The 25,839-nt window shown below is 40.8% G+C and overlaps 1 protein-coding gene across 1 annotated transcript; it reads left to right on the top strand.

The window, feature by feature from the left end:
• Positions 1 to 320: 320 nt before the first annotated feature.
• LOC149225107 (uncharacterized) lies at positions 321 to 3,493 on the top strand. Its single transcript, XM_089383637.1, has 2 exons — positions 321 to 2,922; positions 3,022 to 3,493. The coding sequence occupies exons 1-2, from the start codon at positions 813 to 815 to the stop codon at positions 3,381 to 3,383; spliced, it is 2,472 nt and encodes an 823-aa protein (XP_089239763.1). The 5' UTR covers positions 321 to 812; the 3' UTR covers positions 3,384 to 3,493.
• Positions 3,494 to 25,839: the final 22,346 nt, after the last annotated feature.

Genomic DNA, 25,839 nt, shown 5'->3' with positions numbered 1-25,839 from the left:
GCACATAAAACTCAATTTCACGAGTCCCTCCTCCTTCTCCATTTCGGTTTCCGTTTCGAACATGATGACGCTCTGTTTTTCTTTTCCACTTTCTCTGCTATTCTTTTCTTTCTTCCTTTCCTCCTTTGCTCACTCATTTCATGATGATCGACAATCGCTACTGGAGTTCAAGTCGTCCATCACAAGCGATCCTCATCATTCCATGGCTGACGGGAGTTCAGATGTCCCATTGTGCAACTGGAGTGGCGTTACATGCCGCCGCCGCCACCACCAAATGGACAGAGTGATCACGCTTGACCTCACCTCCATGGACCTGCAAGGCATCATTTCTCCTTCACTCAGCAATTTGTCGTTCCTCCACTCACTGGATCTTTCCGGAAATATGCTTCACGGATATATCCCACTTCAACTGGGGCGCCTCTTTCGTTTGAGAACGCTTACATTGTCTTTCAATCAGTTGGACGGAAATGTCCCCATAGAGTTGGGTTCCCTGACACATCTGCAAGTCCTAAACTTGGGAGAAAACAGCCTCACAGGTACCATTCCCTCTTTCATAGCGAATTTTTCAGCGTTGACAGATTTGGCACTAGGAGGTAATTGTCTCACTGGTGCCATTCCTCCACAATTGGGTGTGCTCACTAGTTTAAAAGTACTTGACCTATCAAAAAATGATTTGTCTGGCACCATTCCTACTACTTTGTCAAATATCTCTACCTTGACTTCTTTGATTATTTTTGAAAACAAACTCACTGGCATGATTCCACAGGAATTACGTCTGCTCACCAGTTTGCAAATACTTACTCTCCGTAGCAATGAATTGTCCGGTACCATTCCCAATTTTTTTATCAAATATCTCTGCTTTGAACTTCTTGGATATATCTGATAACAAATTTACTGGCCCCATTCCAGAAGATTTGGGTCTGCTCACCAATCTTCAAACTCTTTCTCTATCTGATAACAAACTGGTAGGCATCATTCCCACTTCCTTGTCAAATATCTTTAACTTGAAAGGTCTCTATTTATGGGGAAATCAACTAAGTGGAAACATACCAAATTCCATTGGCAATTGTTCCAAGCTGATGATAATATCAATCGGGAACAATAAGTTGAGTGGGAGTGTGCCAATAGAGTTGGGCAGCTTATCACTCCTTGAAACCCTAGACATACAATCTAATCAATTTGATAGTGGAAGCACTACAACCATGCCTTTTCTTGTTTCGCTCACCAATTGTTCCCACCTAAAAGAACTAGACTTCAGTGACAATAAACTAAGTGGTGCCTTGCCCCTTGCCATGAGTAGAATTTCTGTGAATTTGTCTTTCTTGTCATTATCAAACAACATAATAGAAGGAAACATCCCTCCCCATATTGGCAATCTTACCAACCTAACCTTCCTAAATTTAAGTGGAAATCTTTTAAATGGCAGTGTACCACCATTAGGTAACCTTGAGAAACTAGAAAGATTGGACTTAGGAAACAATAGATTAGAAGGAAACTTTCCTAATGATTTTAAACACTTAAAACATCTTGGTCTCCTTGATATTAGTAGAAACATGCTTTCTGGAAAATTTCCGAATTCCTTACAACATCTTGAACAACTAAGGATCATTTATCTTCATCACAACTACTTTTCAGATAAAATACCTACCAGCTTAGGAGATTGCAAGAATTTAGCATTACTTGACTTGTCTCACAATAGACTCAGTGGAAAAATACCACGGGAAGTCGCTACCCTTTCTTACTTGAATTTTTATTTAAATTTGTCATGGAATTTATTGGATGGCCCTTTGCCTCCTGAGATTGGGAAACTTGGAAATGCTTTAGCTATAGACATTTCTGCCAATTTATTGACCGGTGTGATTCCACCAACGCTGGGAAGCTGCATTGCACTTGAATCATTGAATCTATCTCATAATTCCTTAGAAGGTTCCATTCCAGATTCACTTGGATATCTACAAAATCTCAGGGATTTGGATCTCTCTTCTAACTCCTTCTCAGGTACAATACCCATTACTCTCAACAAGTTGAAAGAGCTCTACTATGTGAACTTGTCCTTTAACAATCTCAAGGGAGAAATATCAGAAGGGGAATTTTCTACAAATCAAACAATTATCATATCCTTAAATGGAAATTCAGGTTTATGCGGGCCACAAGTATTTTCTTTACCAGCATGTCTTGCAGCAAAACATCATTTTGATGTTCTAAGGAAAGTACTGTTGCCAATTGTTGGTGCTATTGGGCTTGTACTATGTTTTCTATTTTTGGGATTCCTCTCAAGAGGGCATTTGCATATGAAGAAATTTTATTTTCCACAAGTTATTTCCTATAAATTCAGCGAGCAAAGGATATCATATCAGGAGATTTTTAGAGCAACCAATGGATTTAGTGAGAAAAACTTGTTGGGGAGGGGAAATTCTGGATCAGTGTATAAAGGAATTTTGAGTGATGACACACTCATTGCTGTGAAGATTTTCCATTTGCAAAATGACCAAGTTGTGAAAAGTTTTAAAAGAGAGTGTAATGCCTTGCAAAAAGTTCGACATCGAAATCTTGTGAGAGTCATAACCTCGTGTTCCAATCTCCATTTCAAAGCTTTACTGTTCCAGTTTATGTGTAATGGAAGCTTAGAGAAGCATTTGTATCCTAATAAAGATGACAACAATGATGGGGATGTGTGTGAATTGGGATTGAGAACACGATTGGATATTACTATAGATGTGGCCCATGCGATGGAATATCTTCATCATGATTCTTTTGTGCAAATTGTGCATTGTGATATAAAACCAAGCAATGTGTTGTTGGATGTAGACATGGTTGGCCATGTAGCAGATTTTGGGATTGCAGAATTAATTGGTGCAACCTCCAATGATTCACTTACTTCAACAGTTGCTTTAAAAGGATCCGTGGGCTACATTCCTCCAGGTATGGACTTTTTAAAACACTATGTTTATTTGTATTTTCTTCAAAACAATCTTGAATAGAATTGTCAATAGTTTTTGATCAAGGTTCTCTTGAATGCAGAGTATGGATTGGGTGGGAGGGATTCCACTGAAGGGGATGTTTATAGTTATGGCATTTTGTTGTTGGAAATGATTACTAGAAAAAGTCCAACAAGTGACATGTTTGTAGGAGACTTGAACTTGCATAAATGGGTGAACTTAGCATTTCCAGACAGAATGAAGGAGGTAATTGACAATGATCTCTTGAGGGAAATGGATGGAGATGAAATTGGGGAAAATGATGCATATAAATGCATACTTTCTTTCCTAAATGTTGGTTTGTTATGCTCAAAAGATTCACCTACAGAACGTCCAACTATGAGAGGTGTGTCAAGTATGTTGGAGAGTCTTAGAGAGGATCTGGTGGGAAATAGCATTGCTTGAAGGGGTTTAAAACAAAGCGTATCTGCTTTGCTTGCCAATAGTAACTACAATGCAATAAGGGATAATGCAGTGGCATCAAATGATGCAAGTTGTACATTTTAGTTTCTAGGCATGTCAGTTGGAAAATATTTATATATTTCAGTAGTTGAAGTATTTTGACTTTAATGTACTACTTGAGCAATATTTTTCAACATGAAAACTACATGCTTTTGTAATTCCATATTTTTAATGAGATTGCAGAACTAGATAAGTCTTCATGTATTTCAATAGTCTATCCATTAATGAACTCAGGAAAAGGCTGTATGGATTCATCTCATGAAAATTGGTTTTGATATTCTTAAGCATCTCCTAAATTGGTGGGAGTTGCCTGTGAAATTATTGCTCTTTGAGGCTTGTTTTCTGTCAAAGCTTTTACATATTCCATTTAGTAGAATCCTTGTTATCCTCACATTAGATTCTTATATTTGCACCTGTGCGGAAGTGAAGGATACCTTGTACTTCTTTTCAGTGCAATGCACATTGCATCCAAAGTTTTAATGCCTCTGTGTCAATATGTGGCCCTTCCTAGAAGTTCTTTCCACATTAATCGCAATGCTCATTCAGTGAGGTTTGCATCCACTTTTGTTTGCGTTTGTACAGTCTGCTCTGAGTAACTTATATCATAACCATGACAGAGAAAAATAATATATATATATACAATCAAAAAAGGTTCAAAGTTCAGACCATGCCATACAATTTCAGAGTATTCTACTACCTAGAAATTTTTACTGTATTATATAGTGTTCATTTTGTAGTCTTGAATCTTGATATACACTTAATATTGTTATGTTTTAACGTTTACAATGTTTGGGCTTACTGAAAATGGATTCTTCCATTTGTCTTTTTGTATGTTTCAACAAAGGCCTCATCTTGTTTTGAGATCCTTATAGATTGTAGTAGTCAATTTCCTGAATATTTTAGTATTGTGTTTGCTTATTCAAATAATGATATGCAGATATTAAAAAAGAGTTTGATGTTACCCTTTATTTATTTCTAATTCTAATAGGTGACAGAGTGGATTCCGTTTCTAACTCATTTTGAAGAACTGAAACACATCTTATGTCAGAACCTCCATGGCCTTTTTCATTACATTTGAGATTATGGGATTTTTGTAGTTAGCACATACCTTTACACATCCTACATACGCAACTTAATCTAGCTGTGAATGATTGGTTTTAGGGAGTCACTCTCTGATATAGGAATTTGTGTTAAGGATGTAAAAGGGAAATATTTACTGAAATAAGACCATATCTTACACTATTCATCTAGGACACAATAGGAACCTCTCTTTAACCATTTCCATGTTGGAATAGATAACACCATCCGCTGTGACATATACATAAACATTATATCTATAGCAGATAGAAATAACAGGGAGAAAGCCCATGGATTTGAGAAGACATTTGGATTGTAATGAAGATGACACAACATTGAATTAACAGTCAAGTTTTATAGTAGAACTAAACAATCTGTATGGTCTCGGAGGCACACTGATACAGAAGGTGATTTTCCTAGTAATCTTGATCTTCGTTTTCTTGAAACCAAATGGATTGATAGAGAGTTGACAGAACCATAGTCCATGATAACTTAAACCAAATCTAACCAGATATTGTGCATTTAAAACTCCCCAAAATACCGAGGGTGCTCATTTGACAACAGAAGTGAGATCTGAATACTGAGAAAGATTGTTGTTTTTCTCTACTTGGGAAATCAAGAGTACCCACATGTGTTTTAATGGTTTCTCCAGAGAAATTGTCACAGATCTTGAGTTGGGTTCCCGTATTAGACAGAAAAAGACAAAGCATAGGAGATCCAGACTTAGTGGTCCATAGGTTTTCCAGGAGCAGGCAATGAATCTGTCAACGAACTCAAAAAATGCTAATTTTGAGTTTTGTATGGCTACATTGTGTTGAATTTTCCCTAGGCGCTACATCTGATCTATGGTTAATCACACACACAAACACACAAGGAACTCTCAACTTACAAGCACTTTGCACAACAGAAATCTACAGCGATGAGATAAATAAAGTACACAGATTTTGAGCCCAAAGCTCGACTTTTTATTAGTCCATTAATAAAAGAATCATGGGGTAACCAACAAGGAATCATGGTCACTAGTACAGCTAGTATACATAGTATAGAAACAACCTAGAGCTTGAGGTCTGTTCCTACAGATTCTCAATCTGCCCACAAAATACAAAGACATTGTTGGACTTGCTGAAGGCAGTTCTTTGCGTTCTCTTGTCCACTGTTCCTCTGGCAGTACTTTGCCTCCTTTGCACAATGATCTGGCTCCTTTCAGATCTCTGTCATACACAGCTGCTCACAATGTCTTTTGTCCTTTAATAGCCACTGCATAACCAGGTTCAAACACTTCAGCTTCACACAATAAATTTTTTCCTTCAAGCTCACTGCACGTTAACCCTTAAAAAACGTTGTTTAGCATTCTTTTACGAGGTGTCTCTATTTTCATGGGTTGGTCTCTACTGCGACAAACACCGAGCATGTAGCGGAAGGCTTGTCAAGAAGATTCTGTTAGCAGAATTGGCAATTGAACTATTTTGTGGGAACGTAGACGAGATCGAACCCTCTGAAACTGCAACAGAGCCGCCTTACTAAGGTGTCCAGAACTGAGATATCATTTTTCTGCAGACCAGGAGCAGCAACAGCAGAGGCCTGGACTAGGAAACAGCAGAGGCATAGACCAGGAAAGGAAGAGAGCTGCAAAGTGTTTTTGGGATGCATGCTAAGTGTTTGACAAATACCGCGAATCAGCTGTATAACAACTGAAATAACAGTTCCTGTCTGTGCAGTATTTTTACAGGACCTCTTGTCCACTGTTCCTCTGGCAGCCCTTTGCCTCCTTTGCACAATGATCTGGCTCCTTTCAGATCTCTGTCATACACAACTGCTCACAATGTCTTTTGTCCTTCAATATCCACTGCATAGCCAGCTCCAAACACTTCAACTTCACACAATAAATTTTTTCCTTCAAACTCACTGCATGTTAGTACTTAAAACACGTTGTTCAACATTCTTTTACTAGGTGTCTCTAGTTTCATGGGTTGGTCTCTACTGCGACAAGCACTGAGCACGTAGCGGAAGGCGACTCAAGAAGATTCTGTTAGCAGAATTGGCAATTAATCTATTTTGTGGGAACGTGGACGAGATCGAACCTTCTGAAACTGCAACAGAGCCGCCTTATTAAGGCGTCCAGAACTGAGATATCGTTTTTCTGTAGCCCAGGAATAACAATAGCAGAGGCGCTGACCAGGAAACAACAGAAGCGCAAACCAGTTGACAAATACCACAAATCAGTTGTATAACAATTGAAGTAACAATTCCTGTTTGTGCAGTATTTTTACAGGACTTCTGAACCCGTAGTAATAGTGGCCGAGGGTCAAGGGGTAAGTCAGATTTTTCATTTTGGAAAGCCTAGGTCAAATAAAGCCTAGGTCAAATAAATGCTACGGAAAATAGAATTTCTAGAAACTGAAAACAAGAAGTTCCGTTCAAAAATACACACCCTCTCTACCAGAGTTTAGGAGGTGGAAGGGGATAATTTATCTTTTAAGAAGATATTACATGAAAGTAAAGAGCAGGAAAATCTCCATCCTCCAAATGATATGTTGCATGTAGAAATTCTTGACCTTACAAATAAGCGGGAAGAAATCCGATCCCAAAAGGCCACCTTCAAACAAGACACTGAGACAAACATCAATTCTTGGGCATAGGTGGTTCGAGCAAAGGATAAAACTCCTACCCCTCTTGTAGTAGTTGAGGAGGTGGTGCAAGCAAAACTTGTGGAAGACACCCCAGATGGGTGAGAGAATTAAATCTCAAGGTGAAAGGTCTCCCTTTACCTCACTCCTCTCCGGATACTATGGAAGTGGGGACTAAGTTCCTTCGGGATACTACTGAAATTTCTAAGTTTAACTCGTTAGAAATTTTCCTGCACTATCTGGTTTATTTTGCATACTTGTTTCATTACTGAACAAGTTATTTAACCATATAAATACTGAAATAAACACAATGCAGTCACAACCATCTATAAATCATCAATTGAAAGAAATAGACAAACACACAAGGGACACCGTTATTTTTAGACAATCGTCTCTAGAAAAACCCAACTTAGGAAACCGGTGCAACATGTCTGAAGGTTTTATTATTAAGCAAATTTTCTTGAGTACAACTAGGTGTCAAATTGGCTCACCCGACAGAGAAAATAATCTGGTAGTGATAACTCTCTTCAGAAGAAAATACTCTGAAAGTCTGCTCCACGAAACTCTCTCCAACACCTCTCTGAGGGTTAGCATCAGCCCTCCTGGCCTCTGCGTCAACCCTTTGAGGCTCTGTGCAACTTCTCTGGCCCTCTGCGTCACTTCTGTAGCCTCTGTGTCACTCACAGGCCCTCTGCGCAGTCACTGTTGGCCTTTGCGTGGCTCCTGCTGGCTCTGTGTCTGCCTCTGTGTCTCTGCGTTGGTCTTTCGACACTATCTCTGCTTCTCTGCGATGCACTCGCTGTCCAACTTCGATCATTGGTTCAATTTCTCTGAGCAAACCCCGCTCTAGAAAATCGAATTGACTGATCACTCTGGTGTATCTCCAATTGACCTTGAAGCCTCTTCTTATACTTTTTTTGTTGAGTCTTCAACGACCAAGATTACATCTCTAATCAACGGCTAAGATTATATTTGGCTTGATCCATGTCATTTAGAACCTTCTAACCCAATTTTATATTAATACCCATTAATATTTTTATTTTCCTAAGTTTAGACTTAGAAACCCATTAAAAATATTAATTATTTTAATATTTCCTTCACCGGGTAGAATTTCCGCAAACCATTTCTGAGTCTTGGAGATCTCATGTGCTTTAGCCCCTCCACCAATTTTCATGGCTAGGGCATGCCCGATGCTACTCCAAATCAACACTCCTTCTTAACAAGGAATGTACTTTAGTAATACTCCACCACTGAGCATCACCCTAATCATCTGGCTTCGGTACCTGTGCTAATGCTTGGCCTTCTTGCCCAATATCCTCTGCACTATTGCATCCTGAATTGCTGCCCATGGCTCTACCACTGCAATTGCTACATATGTACAACAACTCCTCTGCATCTGTGCTGCTGCTTGTCCTTCCTCCCAACACTGCATCTGCACTGTAGCCCTCTCTCCTCATGTCGCATCGCGCTGCTCATAGCACTACCACTGCTACTACTACACTGCAACTCAGTTACTGAGACAATGGTAACTGATCTACACAACTACTGACATCCTTGTTAGCCTAGAAACCCTCCTGATGCTGAAGCTCCCTCTATCGCTACCCTGTGCTCCCTCTATGTTGTCACAACAACTCAGTGCCTCTTGCACTGCTGCAAGCACCTCTGTGCCTTCCTACACTACTGCAACCTCCTCTGTGCTTCTCGCACTGCTGCAACTCCCACTGCGCTGCTAGGGACTACTGCACTCTAGCATTGTTCTGTCGCTCCATCCGCATCCGCTTCTACCGACATCTGCCATCTTGCTACTGTCACTTTGGGGCTCCCGTGGCTGGATATGATCCATGAGTTTGGGTACCTCAAGGATCCTGCCCCTCATCTCCTATAGTCCTCTTGACTACAGCTCGGTGTTTCCCCACCTCTTCTCTAAAGGTACATGAGCACTCATGGCACAATCGTCATCATTCTCTAACTCCTTTTCTGCCTTAGCCGACACTACCTTGGAGTCAAACACCTCTCCCTTATTCTTCTTCCTGGGACCCTATCTTACATAATGGCTCAACTCCCCATAGTTGAAGCACTTAATTTTGAAGAGGTATTTTTTCTTCCTCTTCCCTTGTTGCCCCGTTGATGCCAGAGCTGCATCCTCTTCCTCCTCTTTCTTGACCTGGGCTCCTTTTCCGCTACTTCATGTCTTGGTTAGCTGTCTGATCTCTTCTTGGCGAAGAGCTACCCACAATTCTTCCCATCCTGGAAGATTCTCTTTACCCAAAATTCTTTGGACGAATGCCTGCCACTCCTCAGAGACTGCGTTCAGAGCGGTCCTCACTAGTAACTCTTGATCTGGTGTGGCCCTATGGAAGTCAGTTGGTCCCGGATCTCCTGCAACCCGCTGAGGAAGTTATCTATCTGCTCTCCCTTATGCTTCTGATACGACCGCAGTTGATTCCCCTGTAGCATCTTCCTCTGCACGGAAATGCCTTGATACAATGTCTTCAAGGTATCCCACATTTCCTTTGTCGTGTCCTTCTCGACAATATGCTGGATTACATGATCCTTGACCCCATCAAGGATTATGCATTTCGCCCTGGCCATCGCATCCTCATACCTTTCTTATCAGCTGGGTCGACTAGGATAACCACTGTTCTCAAGGCGAAGGCCTTGATGCGACAGGATCCTGGCCCTCCAGATGACAAAGTTGGACGCCCCGTCCAACCTATCCTGATCCCTTAGTCCGTTCGTGGCCATCTCTGCTCTTCTTTTCTAACTCCTTTGAGTCTCTACTTCCCTTCTGGAAATTCTCTTCTCCAACTCCCTCTGAGTCTCAATTTTCCTCTTGGAAATCCTTCTGCCAACAATCGAATCGTACCTCTCCGATCTCCTTTTCTCCTACAACACTAATCTGGATTTCTTGGCTAGAAATCCTCCTAGGTAGCGATTCCCTTCTACCTTGGTTATGTCCCGTTAGGTACTGTTCTGCCTCAACAACAACAACACCCCACCAGCTTCACACTCCACAATCTGGCCACAACTTCAAAGGCCCCATCAACTGAAGAACTGAGCCTTTAGGCTCTATGCAATCCTGACAGTGGTTGAATCGCTCCATTAGCCAACTTCGTTGCTCCTACTTGGATGAGAAGGATGACGTGGCTTTTTGTGAGCCTCTTCTGCCTCTCACTGCTTTTACGTTGGCCCCTTCTCTGGCTCGAACTGATGACGTAGGCCCTCTGCGTCACCCCTTCTTTGTTGCTTTCTACTTAGGGCTTCACCAGATGCCAGATGATGCTTTGGGGCCCACTATAGTTTACGGTAAACATCTATTGCAATTCGTGAATCACAGGAGATGTTGATTTTAAATGGTCTCTTCTGTTTTCTAGATTTTGCTGCTTTTTAACATGTCAACCATATAGCAGGGGTGCGAGTGTAGTTGATTATGTCCTCGCAAGCCAGAACTTGTTCCCTTTTATTCACCATCTCTCGATCTCCCCCATCCCCCTTGCTGATCATGCACTACTTTCCTTCTCTCTCCAGTTTGACCCTCCCCTTCCACCCCATCCTTCCCTTCGGGGCCCACCCTGAACCACCTTTCGATTCGACAAAGGCAGTCATGACATCTTCTCCTCTATCCTACTAAAGATGTTCCCATTGGAGACCCAATTCTCCTTGCTTGATTATGCTTCCACTAAATACACCCGTCTTTCATCTGCCATTTGGGAAGTAGCACTCAAATCCTTCCCCCACACCACTCGTTTCACTTCCATCTCTCCAAAATTTGGATCTTGCCCCATGAACATATGGTACAATGATAAATGCAAGATTCGACATCGAGAACTTCGGTGTGCTTTCACCAACCGTCAACCCTTCTACCCCGACCTCAAAAATTATTATCATCGTCTCATCCATCACAAGAAACGACTCTTTGTTACTCATAGAAGATGAGAACTTTATGCTCTCCTTGCCCACTCACCTAAACAATTCTAGCATACCATCCTTCCTCGATGCTCCCCTCTTCCATCTGACCTCGACCCTACATCCATGTTCTCTCACACTTCCAACCTTTATGATATTCCAAGTGTTGAATTGTGGTATGCTCTATGCTTAGAGCTATTTACTTATCTTTCTTATTATTATCCATAGATTAGCAATCACATGTACGTAAGTAAAGTGTAGATAGAACATTAAACGATCAACAGAAAACAAGCCAAGACAAGAGACACAAGATGTGGCAGCTAGCCAGGGATGAACCCCAATATGGGGAAACCCTTTGATCAAATATTCTTTTATCATCAATAATTCAGCGGAGAGAAATAGTACAAAATTCTTATTTATATGAGCAACAACAAACTCTAGATCAGTGGTATTAGCATCAGTGGCATCAGCATCATCGGCATTAGTATCATCGGCATCAGCGTCATCAACATCATTGGCATCAGTGGCATCAATATCATCGACATCAACATCATCGGCGTAAGCTCTAAACTAGGGCAGTGAATATCTTCCAAGGAAGTCAGATCACCTCGATTCCTGTGCCAGAAATTGCAGATTTGCAAGGAGAGTCAGCTTCACCTACTGCGCAGTCAAGAGAGAGAATGCTAGTCAACGATGGTCAGAGTTCCAATCTGCAGTTTATAAACCCTTAGAAAACTGCGTCCTTCCTTCCCACGTGTGAGAGAGAGACCTATCTGCGTAGGAAAGAGAGAGAGAGAGAGAGAGAGACTCTTTTCTACGCAGAAGAGAGAGAGAGAGAGAGAGAGAGAGAGAGAGAGAGAGAGACTCTTTTCTACGCAGAAGAGAGAGAGAGAGAGAGAGAGAGAGACTCTTTTCTACGCAGAAAAGAGAGAGAGATATGGATGAGAAGTGTGTGTCCAAATGAGGAGGAGACATCTTGTATTTATATGCAAACATTGATGATGAATAGATGTGTCTGTTAGGCTTCTAAGCCTACATAAGTTGCTGGCCGACTTTGACAATTTGTCCATAATCAAAATAAATTCATATCTCCATAAATACTTATTGGAATCGGATGATTTTTAGATCAATCCTACACCTCTCGACGAGAGGAATCTAGATAAAATATTATCAGCCATGAATAAGGTGATCCTCATGGAGTTTGGCCCTAGTTGCCAATTTTAACACTCCCTCTCAACTAGGGATAACTCCATCTACAATTCGTCTGACCGTAGCTACTATTCATCCATCAAATGCAAAACTTGACCCCTGCTCTGCTCTACTCAGCTTTGCCTTGCTATGCTCAGCTCTACCTTGCTATGCTCTGCTCTGTTCTGCTCTGCTCGAACTATGAAGAAGAAGAAATGATCGAGGATGTATCATACCATCCTCCACTGACCGGAAGTCAGTCTCAAAGTGTGTACCACTCTCACTGGTCCTAGACCAGTATCGTTAATCCCAGATCAATGAAGGTCATCCTAGCATAGGGAGTACGGTAGATACAACGATGCGTACATTGGTACTACTATGGTCCCTATCCTCATTTCCCTACACATTGATCAGATGAGAGGTACTTCCCATGAGTCCCAGACTGCATGGGTAGGATGCCTTGACAGGAGAACTAATCATCCTGTCCACAGGAGAGCGAATCATCCTGTCCCACAAGAGAGCGAATCATCTTGTCCACAGGAGAGTGAATCATCCTGTCCCACAAGAGAGTGAATCATCTTGTCCACAAGAGAGTGAATCATCCTGTCCACAGGAGAGCAAATCATCCTGTCCCACAAGAGATCGAATCATCTTGTCCCCAAGAGAGTGAATCATCATGTCCACAGGAGAGCGAATCATCCTATCCAGTGGATGCCATGGAGAACTAATCACCCTGGCCTACAGGAGAACGAATCATCCTATTCCACAATCACCATGGAGAACACATCATCTAGGCTCACAGGAGAACTAATCATCTTGTTCCATAGCCGCCAGGGAGAACGAATCATCCTGGCCCACAGGAGAACTAATCATCCTATTTCATAGTCGTCACGGGGTGTCACAGTGGAAGGTTGAACCTTTTACCCTGTACAAAGTGCACCAACAGGGGATGGTGAGTCACCCTGTGGTCATATGTTGCTCCAAGAAGTACCCTACACCCCCCTGGAGCTCCCAGAGCTTAGTACATCATACTTGACCCTCATCAGAGGGTCTCTCAATGACACCAAGTCATTCTCGAAAAGTCAAGAATTTGACCTTTCCTAGGGGCTTTGTCGGAATGTCAGCGACCTGTTCATCTGTACCGATATGTTGGAGCCTTATTGCTCCTCGCTACACCATATCTCGAATATAGTGGTACCTGATATCGATATGCTTGGAGCGATCATGAAATATGTGATTTTTTGATAAAAGGATCCCGCTCTGGTTGTCACATTGAATCACGGTGGTATCTAATGTAAATCCAAATAGCTCAGTGAGGAGCTTTCGCAACCAGACTGCCTCACAGGAGGCCATGCTAGTAGCAATATACTTTGCCTCGGCGGTACTCAAAGCCACCGACTTCTGCTTCCTGCTCATCCAAGATATCGAAGAAGATCCCAAGGAGAAACAACACTTGGAAGTGCTCTTACGATCCACCACACTGCCTGCCCAATTAGCATCAGTGTATCCAAGTAATCTCACATCTCCGGTAGTGTATCTTAACCCATAAGTAATTGTGCCACGAAGATATCTCAACAGATTTTTGGCATCAATCCAATGTATGTGGTGAGGTTCAACCATATGTTGACTCAATGTGTTGACTGCAAAGCATATATCTCGATGGGAGTTCACTAAGAACATGAATGCTCTGATGAGTTGACGATACTCGGTGGCATTTTGTAAAGCAGGTCTAGCAACACTACCGCTTAACTTTTTGAAGTCAAGCTCCATTGGGGTAGTTATGGGCTTGCAATCCATCATACTGAACTTTTCCAATATCTTCACTAGATATTTTCCTTGAAATAGGAAAATTTCCCCTGGCTTTTGCCAAACTTCAAGTCCTAGGAAATAATGCATCAGTCCTAGGTCCTTCATTTCAAATTCAGAAGCCAACTCCCTCTTACATTTGTGAATGAGAGGGTATGCACCTGTTAGAAAGAGGTCGTCAACATACAACACCAGTATGAGAGGTTTGTCATCATCAACCTTAAAGTAAAGGTTGGGATCGGCTTCACTCCTAGTGAATCCCAGCTTCATCAAGTAGCTATCGATCCTCTCATACCATGATCGGGGTGCTTGCTTCAACCCATAGAGGGCCTTCTTCAACTTGCACACATGAGATTTTTGATCATAAATCTCAAATCTTTCGGGTTGCTCCATGTAGACCTCTTCTTTGATCGAACCATGCCAGAATGTGGTCTTAACATCCATCTGATGTAGTTTCCATCCTTGTGAAGCTGCAAGGGCTATGATCGAGTAAATGGTGGTATATCTGGAAACAGGTGCAAATATCTTGTCATAGTCTATACCTTCCTTCTGGGAGAAGCCATGAGCGACAAAACGAGCCTTATACTTTTCTGTACTTCCATCAGCTGCATGCTTTATCTTGTAAAGCCATTTAGAAGTGACAATTGTCTTGTCCAGGGGTCTGGGAACCACTTCCCAGACATCATTCTTCATAATAGACTCATTTTCTTCGATCATAGCATCCTTCCATACTTGATGCTTGATGGCATCTAAGAATGATGAAGGCTCATTTTGAATGATCGTGCTCATGATGTTTAGGTATCCCTGATACCTATTTGGTTTCTTACTTTCACGGAAGGTTCCTCGGGGTGCAATGTGTCCTTCAGCATCATCAAGTGTCCCCCTAAGCCATGAAGGCCTCTTCCTAGAAGAGGAAGGCTTAGGTGGAGGAGGATCAATAGAATCCATGGGTTCTTCCACATCGGGCATTGTTTCATCATCTTTTTCTTTCGGTTTCCTGCTGTCAACTTCTTGAGAGCTCCTCACTGTAGGAAGATAGTTCACCTTGTTGAGAACCATATCTTCGTCAAAGGTGACATCATGACTAATCACGACTTCCCTTTGACCGGCTACATACATTCTATAGCCTTTAGTATTTTCACTATAGCCCATGAAGATTCCTTTCTTTCCTTTCAACACATGAAGATATACAGGACTTCAAAAAATTCTAAAATTATCGGTGAACATTTCTTCAGGAGTTTTAGAACCCAATACTTCATGGGGGCATTGGTTTTGTACATATACGGTGGTGTTTGCAGCTTCGGCCCATAGAACTTCGGAAGTCTTTGATCATGAAGCATAGCATAGATAACTTCCATAATTGTAAGGTTCTTCCTTTCCGCCACACCATTCCGTTCAGGAGTGTATGGTGTAGTAGTCTCCCTCTTAATACCAACCTCTTTACAAAAGTCATGAAACTCATTAGATTTATATTAAATCCCATTATCGATCCTTAAGATCTTGATCTTCTTTTTGGATAGTTCGGACTGAAGAATGAATAAGTTCAAGCTTCCTATGTGCTCTTGAATGTGAATCATGAAAAGACTGTTTGCTATGCTCTCCTAGAATGCAAGCATCACATTGTTTATGTTTTCTAGGAATTGTAGGCAAACCAGCAACACCATTTTTCTTCAACAAGCGGAGACTATCATAGTTTAAATGTCCAAATCTAGCATGCCATAATAAACTTGATGGAAGTGCATCTTCTTCATGATGAGAAATATATGAGAAATGTTGTGCATGAGCAGAGGTTCCATGCAGTTTAAGGAGTCTTTCTTCTTCTATACCCCTCATGACAAGTGAGTGGTCAGATGCCTTTCTTACCTCAAGCTTGCCATCAAACATGTGAATGGAGTGACCTTGCTGGCGGATGTGGACCAGGGACAACAAGTTTCTCTTCAGCTGTGGGAGATATAGAACATGATCCAGAAGAAAGTCTGGAAGACCAGGCAGTTTAAGCCTGATTGTGCCAAGCCCTGATGGTTTGATTTTTGACTGATCTGCAAAGTATACTGCTCCATCAACATTGTTAGTGAAATCTTCAAAGAAATCTCTCCTATGAGTCATATGACAGGTTGCTCCCGAATCAAGCAACCAGTCATTTTTCGAAGAAGCAAGTGAAGCATTAAACAAGTCTTCATTTACTCCAATGTTACATTGTGCCTCAATATAGTGAGCGGATTCAGGTGCTTTACCTTTGTCTGTGTCATCAGTTTTACCTTTCTGCTGATTTCTTCTCTGCTCAACTTTGTCCCATGGTAGCTTGCATGTAGAAGCATCATGCGATCCATTTCGTTTGCAGCGAATGCAATGCAGATCTGCCTTTTCTGCTTGAGGATGTCTGCCCCCCCTACCTCTGAAGTATCTTCCTCTTCCTCTTCGTCCACCTCTTCCTCTTGTAGAATCTTGAGCAGGATGCTTTTCTTTATGAGCAAGGCAAACAGTCTCTTCAGAAGATTCAGTGACTGTTTTCTTTCCAAAGGCTTTCTCTCTTTCAGCAAACTTTTTCACAAGAGTGTCAAAGGTTATATCTTTAAGATTTCCATTTGCTTGTAAAGACTAAAGATAGTTAGAGTAGGTAGGATAGAGTGCTTTGAGAAAGGCAATAAGAGAGATATCCAGCTCAACCTTAGTGGATTTAATATCATGCACTATAGACTTTATTTCAGATGCAAGAGTAAGAGGATCATTATTTTTCAGTTCAAGAGTGAAGAGTTTAATCATGAGCTGAACAACTTCAAGTGCAGAATGTGTATCATAGAGTTCTTTCAGCTTTTGTAAAGCTTCAAAGGCAGTGGAATAGGATGAAATATGATGACTTACTTCCTCATTTACAGATGCTGCGATCAATGCAAAGGCTTTGCTGTTCTTGTTTTCCCAAATGGCGAGTTCTTTGTCTGATGTGGGTTGCACAGGGTCTCTGTCTTCTTCTCCGACAGACACACCTTTCCACAGCTCATTGTAGATGAGGGTGTGTTTCACCATCCGAGACCATTCAGGATAGTTCTCCTTGCCAGTGAGAACTATTCCGACCATTGAAATGATTGAATGCATTCTGTAAAAAAATATCTCTGCCAAAAACACTTCTGTTGAGAGGAGAAAAAAAAATCCTTATATGATTGCCTTATGCAATTTTATTTTTCTTCAAACATTCCAACAATATATATATATATCACTGCTCACATATCATTGTTCAACAAAACAAGGGGGCTCAATACACTGTTCACTGCTCAAATATATCAATCAAAGGGCGCTCAAATAGTGTTCACTGCTCAAAGACTGCTCACATATATCACTATATTACTGTTTTAAAAAGAATGAGGGCGCTCACTACTTTTCCATATATCAATATATATCACAGTTCAACAAAAAAATGAGGGCGCTCAGCATATACCATTGTTTTGAAAAAAGGGCGCACATATATATCACAGTTTTGACAAAAAAAGCAGTCACCAATATATTCACAACAGAGTGAACATATACCACCAATACCACCAATTTATGGAGTTGTAATGGAAGTGTATTACTGTTGTTGTTGCGACCCGTGATAGGTTTTGTTGATGGCGTGTTATTGCTGCAAGATAGATATTGGTATCAACGTGACCATTCTTAAAAGTCCCTCGAGCTGGCTATTGTATCCACAAGTTTTTCAAATAAAAAAACATCCAATAACACATATATATTCTATTCGAACCAGCAAAGGTATCTCTAATAGCAGCGGACAAGTTCTGCGAGAAAAAAAAACTTTAAGACCGTGCTAAAAAAAAAAACGCAGTCTCAATATATATCACTGCTTTGATATTAAACGCAGGTCTCAATAGCACACCATCAACGCAGTGGTCATACATTAACGCAGCTCTCAATACATTAACGCAGCTTCGCAGCTCTCAATACATTAACCCAGCTTCAATACATTAACGCAGCTTCAATAAAAAACGGCAATCATCTTACAATAAAACGCAGTCATCTTACCGTTCTCTTCCTTGATAGTATTGGTAACCGGGCGGAGACCTTCGTTCTCTTCCTTGAACGGACCTCAACGCAGCGTTATGAGCAATTAGTGTTTCAAAAAAAAAGACCAGCGGAAAGGGAGGGCGTATGCAACGATGTTAGAAGGGATGTCAGGCCATTCAGAATAGCAGAGAGCATATGCGGCGCTGGTGCGCTAGGGAGCAGAGGTTTCATGAGGCAGCAGAGGAGTTACGCTATTTCTGGAACCTGGGACCTGTGCTCTGATACCATGTCAGGCCAGGTTAGCTCAGAAATTAATGAGCGCAAAACAACTGAGTGATATTATTCATTCGACTATTATTATTTATACATATACAGAAACAGATCAGTTCATCTTCTAGATGACTGTCCGGCTTCACCTCATCCGTTTCGGATTAGGTGTCAACATACATGATATATCAAAATTACAAGAACAAGTGCAACAAATGTCACGCTCACAAAAGCTAACAGAAGCTAAGATAAGTGGCGTGGAATCTAAGATAAATGGCGTGGAATCTAAGATAAAGGGCATGGAAGCTAAGATGGAAGATTCGAAGACAGATTTGAAGAGAGACATGGCAGATTTGAAGATAGATATGAAGACAGGCATGGAAGAATTGAAGAAGTTGCTACAAGAAAGGGTCACTAATGGTGAAAAGGTAGTAAAGGAAACTCATGATGAGAACAAAAGAAATGTTAATCATGATTCCATAGACGCTAATGTTGGATCGAAGAATCACCATATTCCAAAAATCGATATGAGGAAGTTTGATGGCAAGGATCCCGCCACATGGATATTACAAATGGAGCAATTCTTCGATCTCAATAATGTGCAAAACGCACAAAAGGTACGTATGACAACTGTATATTTGGAACCAAATCAGTTTGTATGGTATCAATGGCTTTGCTCTCGTAAACAATTTATCACTTGGGCAATTTTTATGGAAGAATTGATAGCACATTATGAAGATACAAAAAGCAACTTTTTTTTTAGCCAATTGATAAGTCTCAAACAAAGGGGTTCAGTAATGGAGCACATTGAGGAGTTCCAAAAATTGAACATAAGGGTAAAAGATATTCCAGAGGAGCATAGGATTGATGTGTTCATAAGGTCTTTAAAGGATAATATCCAACATGATGTTCGCCTTTGGGAACCTGATTCATTAGAGAAGGCATTCAGGTTAGCAAGAAAAATGGAAAGCAAAATTATGGCAACCAGGAAGCATACCACTCACAACTATAAAGACGGAAGTGTTGTTGCCCCTAGTTTTCCACAACCTATAAGGTTGACACCACAACAATTGGAAGAAAAAAGAGCAAAAGGGCTTTGTTACAGTTGTGATAGCAAATACACTAAAGGTCATAAGTGTGCTGAGAAGAAATTATTCTACATAGATTGTGAAGAGGAAGAAGAAAAGGAGCAAGAAAGGTCAAAAGAAGAAGATATACTTCAGGAACAAAGCCTAGATGAAGAACAAATAAATCCGACCATATCTTGTAATGCATTGGCAGGAATTACCACTCCTCAAACCATCAAGATAGAAGGACAAATCAAGAAGAAAAAGGTAATAGTGTTGATTGATTCAGGAAGCACCCACAATTTTATTCATTGTAGGGTAGCAAAAGAATTGAATTGCTTCCTATATCCAGCACCAGAGTGTCAAGTGATGATTGCAAATGGAGGAACAATAAATTGCTCTGGAAAGTGCCATAATATCAAGCTATCCATGGGAGAATATGTATTGACTAGCCCAATGCTTTCCATTCCAATGGGAGGTGCGGATGTTGTACTAGGAGTCCAATGGCTACAATCCTTGGGTACAATAGCTTTTAATTTTCAAGAACTTTTCATCAAATTTTCTACGGAAGGAAAGGAAGTTGAATTAAGGGGTATTGCAGGGAAACCAGGAAAGATAATCAGCTTAATGGTATGACAAAGCTTCTAAAAAAGGAGCAAAGAGGTGTAATTGCACAATTATGCTCGCTAGATGTTTCCACATTGGAATCATCTATTTCTCCAGATCTCCAAAAAGTCTTGGACAATCATTCCAAGGTATTTGAGACTCCCAAGGGTCTCCCACCTATGCGTGATCATGATCATGCTATTCATCTGATTCCAGGAAGTGTTCCTCCAAACATCAGGCCGTACAGATATCCCTATGTCCAAAAAAGTGAAATTGAACGTATGGTTGCAGAAATGCTAGAGGCTGGTATAATTCAACCGAGTCAAAGTTCTTTCTCAGCTCCAGTAGTATTGGTGCACAAGAAGGATGGATCATGGCGCATGTGTCCGGATTATAGGGAGCTCAACAAGCTCACTATTAAAGATAAGTTCCCCATTCCTGTTATTGATGAATTACTGATGAATTGCATGGATCAATTTACTTCACCAAGTTGGATCTTCGTTCGGGATATCATCAAATCAGAATGAAGATTGAAGACATTCCGAAAACGACATTTAGAACTCATGAGGGTCATTATGAATTTTTGGTCATGCCTTTTGGCCTTACCAATGCACCTTCAACATTTCAAGGTTTGATGAATTCAATTTTCAAACCATTCCTTAGAAAATTTGTGTTAGTATTTTTTGATGATATACTAATCTACAGCAAGTCTTGGAAGGATCATGTTGAACATGTTGACAGGGTGCTACAACTATTGGAGGAGAAACAATTATATGCAAAAAGATCCAAATGTTTCTTTGGAGTCCAGGAGGTGGAATATTTGGGTCATATTGTATCTCATGAAGGAGTTAAGGTAGACCCTAGCAAAATTAAAGCCATTAAGGAATGGAAAATCCCCACATCCATAAAGCATTTGCGAGGATTTCTTGGGTTGACAGGGTATTATCGCAAGTTTGTTAAGAATTATGGGAGAATAGCAGCACCTCTAACAACATTATTGAAGAAAGATTCATTTTCATGGACTCCGGAAGCAACAAAGGCCTTTGAACATCTTAAAGAGGCAATGTGCCAAGCACCGGTCTTAGCTACACCAGACTTCACAAAAACCTTTATTGTGGAATGTGATGCTTCAGGAAATGGAATTGGTGCTGTTCTAATGCAAGATGAAAGACCCATTGCTTTTGAAAGTCGTCCAATCAAGGGAAAGTTTTTAAGCAAAGCTATTTATGAGAAGGAAATGTTGGCAATACTCCATGCACTTAAGAAATGGCGACCCTACCTAATGGGAAGACACTTCAAGGTAAAAACGGATCATGATAGCCTTAAATACTTTTTAGAACAAAGATTATCCTCTGAAGAGCAACAAAAGTGGGTCACAAAGATGTTGGGTTATGACTTTGAAATCATCTACAAAAAAGGGAAGCAAAATGTGGTGGCAGATGCACTCTCAAGAAAGGATGAGGATGTGGAAGCATTGTTGTGTGCCATTTCTATTATCCAACCAGATTGGATAAACGAAGCAAGGGAGGAATGGAAGAATGACGAAGAAGTGTGGGCACTTATTCGAAAGCTACAACAAGATTCCAGTACTTCTGATACATTTAGCTGGCAAAATGATTCGTTATGGTACAAAGATCGCTTATACCTCTGTAAGAATTCCCAGCTAAAACAAAAGATTCTTATGGAATTGCACACTTCTCCCTTAGGAGGGCACTCAGGATTTTTAAAAACTTACCACAGGGTTAAGAAGGAATTTTTTTGGGATGGCCTTAAATCAGATATTCAAAATTTTGTGGCGGAATGTTTGGTTTGCCAGCAAAATAAAGTTGAAACAATTAAGACACCGGGTCTATTACAACCTTTATCCATTCCAAGCCAACGTTGGGAGGAGGTTTCAATGGATTTTATCACATGTTTACCCAAGTCTGAGGGAAAGAGTGTCATCATGGTGGTAGTTGACAGACTTACCAAGTATGCACACTTTTGTGCATTATCACATCCATTTAAAGCCAGTACAGTTTCTACTGCATTTATGGAAACAGTTCAAAAGCTACATGGAAACCCAAAGATTATTGTAAGTGACAGAGATCCCATTTTCACTGGAAATTTTTGGACAGAATTATTTTCTTGTCTTGGTACTCAGTTAGCTCATAGCTCATCTTATCATCCTCAATCTGATGGGCAAACTGAGATAGTAAACAAATGTTTGGAAGGATATCTTCGTTGCTTTGTATCTGATAAACAGACACAATGGGTCAAATGGTTGCCTCTGGCTGAATGGTGGTATAACACTTCCTTCCATACAACAACAAAAATGACCCCATTTATGGCACTTTATGGGTATCAACCACCATCCATCACATCATATTTAAGAGAAAATTCTAAGGTTCAGGCAGTGGAACATCACATCGAACATCAACAACAAGTCCTCCAACTCTTAAAGGATAACCTCGTGTTGGCACAAAATAGAATGAAACAACAGGCAGATCAACATCGCAGTGAAAGAAGTTTTGATGTAGGTGATTGGGTATTCCTACGGCTACAACCATATAAGCAAATGTCCCTAAAGCAAGCTAAGAAGGATAATAAATTATCACCAAAGTATTATGGTCTGTACAAGGTGTTGCAAAAGATTGGTACTATGGCATACAAATTGGAGCTTCCTGCAGCTTCTCGATTGCACCCAGTTTTCCATGTTTCATGTTTAAAGAAGGTTATAGGTGACAAGCTCCCAATTCAAACAATATTGCCAGAACTAAACGAGAAAGCAAAAATTATATTGGAACCGGAAGCAGTCACAGAAACAAGAACTCGACAGCTACGAAATCGATCAATTTCAGAGTATCTTATCAAGTGGAAGAACTTATCCGCTGAAGATTCCACATGGGAGGATGAGAATTTTATGCAGAAGTATCCAGAACTACTCAAGCGTTGAGGACAACACTTTTTTGAAGGAGAGGGGCATGTTGGGTCCCTATAATACTAGTGAATACCCCATTACTATTGTAGTTATACCCCTTATTTATATTGTTGTGCCCCTATTACCCCCATATTATTATTTCTGTGCCCCATAGAATCCCTCTATTGTTATTTTTGTGGCTTTATATTATTATTGTTAGGTCGGCTGGATTATATTGTGACTCCCTAGACTCCTATATATAGAAAGGAGGTTTTGACATTTGTATCATCCAAGAATTGTTCATTTATGTAATGTAAAGGAGGTTGCCCCCTCGAAGAGGCTAAATTCTAAGGCGTTGATCTATCTTTTCTATCTTTTCTTGAGCTGGTTTCATAACACAAACACCTCTTCCTTATTCTTCTTCCTAGGACACTATCTTACATAATGGCTCAACTCCCCATAGTTGAAGCACTTAATTTTGAAGAGGTATTTTTTCTTCCTCTTCCCTTGTTGCCCCGCTGATGCCAGAGCTGCATCCTCTTCCTCCTCTTTCTTGACCTGGGCTCCTTTTCCGCTACTTCATGTCTTGGTTAGCTGTCTTATCTCTTCTTGGCGAAGAGCTACCCACAATTCTTCCCATCCTGGAAGATTCTCTTTACCCAAAATTCTTTGGACGAATGCCTCCCACTCCTCAGAGACTGCGTTCAGAGCGTTCCTCACTAGTAACTCTTGATCTAGTGTGGCCCTATGGAAGTCAGTTGGTCACGGATCTCCTGCAACCCGCTGAGGAAGTTATCTATCTGCTCTCCCTTATGCTTCTGATAGGACCAGAGTTGATTCCCCAGTAGCATCTTCCTCTGCACGGAAATGCCTTGATACAATGTCTTCAAGGTATCCCACATTTCCTTTGTCGTGTCCTTCTCGACAATATGCTGGATTACATGATCCTTGACCCCATCAAGGATTATGCATTTCGCCTTGGCCATCGCATCCTCATACCTTTCTTATCAGCTGGGTCGACTAGGATAACCACTGTTCTCAAGGCGAAGGCCTTGATGCGACAGGATCCTGGCCCTCCAGATGACAAAGTTGGATGCCCCGTCCAACCTATCCTGATCCCTCAGTCCGTTCGTGGCCATCTCTGCTCTTCTTTTCTAACTCCTTTGAGTCTCTACTTCCCTTCTGGAAATTCTCTTCTCCAACTCCCTCTGAGTCTCAATTTTCCTCTTGGAAATCCTTCTGCTAATAGTCGAATCGTACCTCTCCGGTCTCCTTTTCTCCTACAACACTGATCTGGATTTCTTGGCTAGAAATCCTCCTAGGTAGCGATTCCCTTCTACCTTGGTTATGTCCCGTTAGGTACTTTTCTGCCTCAACAACAACAACACCCCACCAGCTTCACGCTCCACAATCTGGCCACAACTTCAAAGTCTCCATCAACTGAAGAACTGAGCCTTTAGGCTCTGTGCAATCCCGACAGTGGCTGAATCGCTCCATTAGCCAACTGCGTCACCCCTTCTTTGCTGCTTTCTACTTAGGAACAACTTCTGTCACTCAGGACAACTATTTCTGCTACAAATTCTCTGATTCCGCTGGTGCCTTCAGCTCTCTTGTGATCTGCAATGCTTTGATATCATGTTGAAATTTATAAGTTTAACCCGTTAGAAATTTTCCTGCACTATTTGGTTTATTTCGCCTACTTGTTTCATTAATGAACAAGTTATTTAACCATATAAATATTGAAATAAACACAATGTTGTGTCAACCATCTACAGATCATCAACTGAAAGAAATAGGAAAACACACAAGGGACATCGTTATTTTTGGACAGTCGTCCTCGGAAAAACCCAACTTAGGAACATGGTGCAGCAGTTCTGAGGGTTTTATTATTAAGTAGATTTTCTTGAGGACAACTAGGTGCCAAACTGGCTCACCCGATAGAGAAAATAATCTGGCAGTGATACCTCTTTCCAAAAGAAAATATTCTGAAAGTTTGCTCCACGAAACTCTCTCTAGCACCTCTCTGAGGCTTAGCGTCAACCTGAAAATCTCTGCGTCAGACCTCTGAGGCTCTGTGCAGCTTTTTTGGCCCTCTGTGTCACTCACAGGCCCTCTCGCCCTCTGTGCAGTCACTGCTGGCCTTTGCATGGCTCCTCCTGGCTCTACGTCTGCCTCTGCGTTGATCTTCTAGCACTATCTCTGCCTCTCTGCTATGCAGTCACTGCCCCTCGTTGCAACTCTAATCACTGATTCGATTTTTCTTAGCAAACCCCGCTCTAGAAAATCGAATCGACTGATCACTTTGGTGTATCTCCAATTGACCCTCAAGCCTTTTCTTATACTTTTTCTGTTGAATCTTCAATGAACGAAATTACATCTCTAATCAAAGACTAAGATGAGATTTGGCTTGATCCATGTCATTTAGAACCTTCTAACCCAACTTTATATTAATACCCATTAATATTTTTATTTTCCTAAGTTTAGACTTAGGAACCCATTACAAATATTAATTATGTTAATATTGTAGAAACTTTTTCTACAATTATCTAGCTCTGATACCATGTAGAAACTTTTTCTACAAATCAACCAGCTCTGATACCATGTAGAAATTTTGAATAATTTAACACATATTCACAGAGATTATCCTGATCATACAATTATAAGCGGAACATGTATAATACATAATCTCCTCTACGTTGATCATCAATTTACAAAAGCAAAAACATTCACAGGCACACGTAGAAGCATCAATCAAACTCATAAACACAGTATGTATCCTGGGGAAAGCATCTCGCTAAAAACCCCACACTATTTATATATTATATTGATTGAATCATGTAACATTACAAAGTACAATGCTTATCACAAGAAATCCAGTACCAGCTTCACCTGTTACACACAATACAACTCAGATCTAATATGCAAATCTCCCCCGCTGCTTGCCTGCCTCCACTGCTCAATAC

Source organism: Pinus tabuliformis, chromosome Q (assembly GCF_031772625.1).
Source record: "Pinus tabuliformis cultivar Carrire ecotype Pingquan chromosome Q, CPIR1, whole genome shotgun sequence".
Classification (NCBI taxonomy): domain Eukaryota; kingdom Viridiplantae; phylum Streptophyta; class Pinopsida; order Pinales; family Pinaceae; genus Pinus; species Pinus tabuliformis.
Note: the sequence above shows the minus strand (reverse complement) of the source record. Positions and strands in the feature narration are given on the sequence as shown.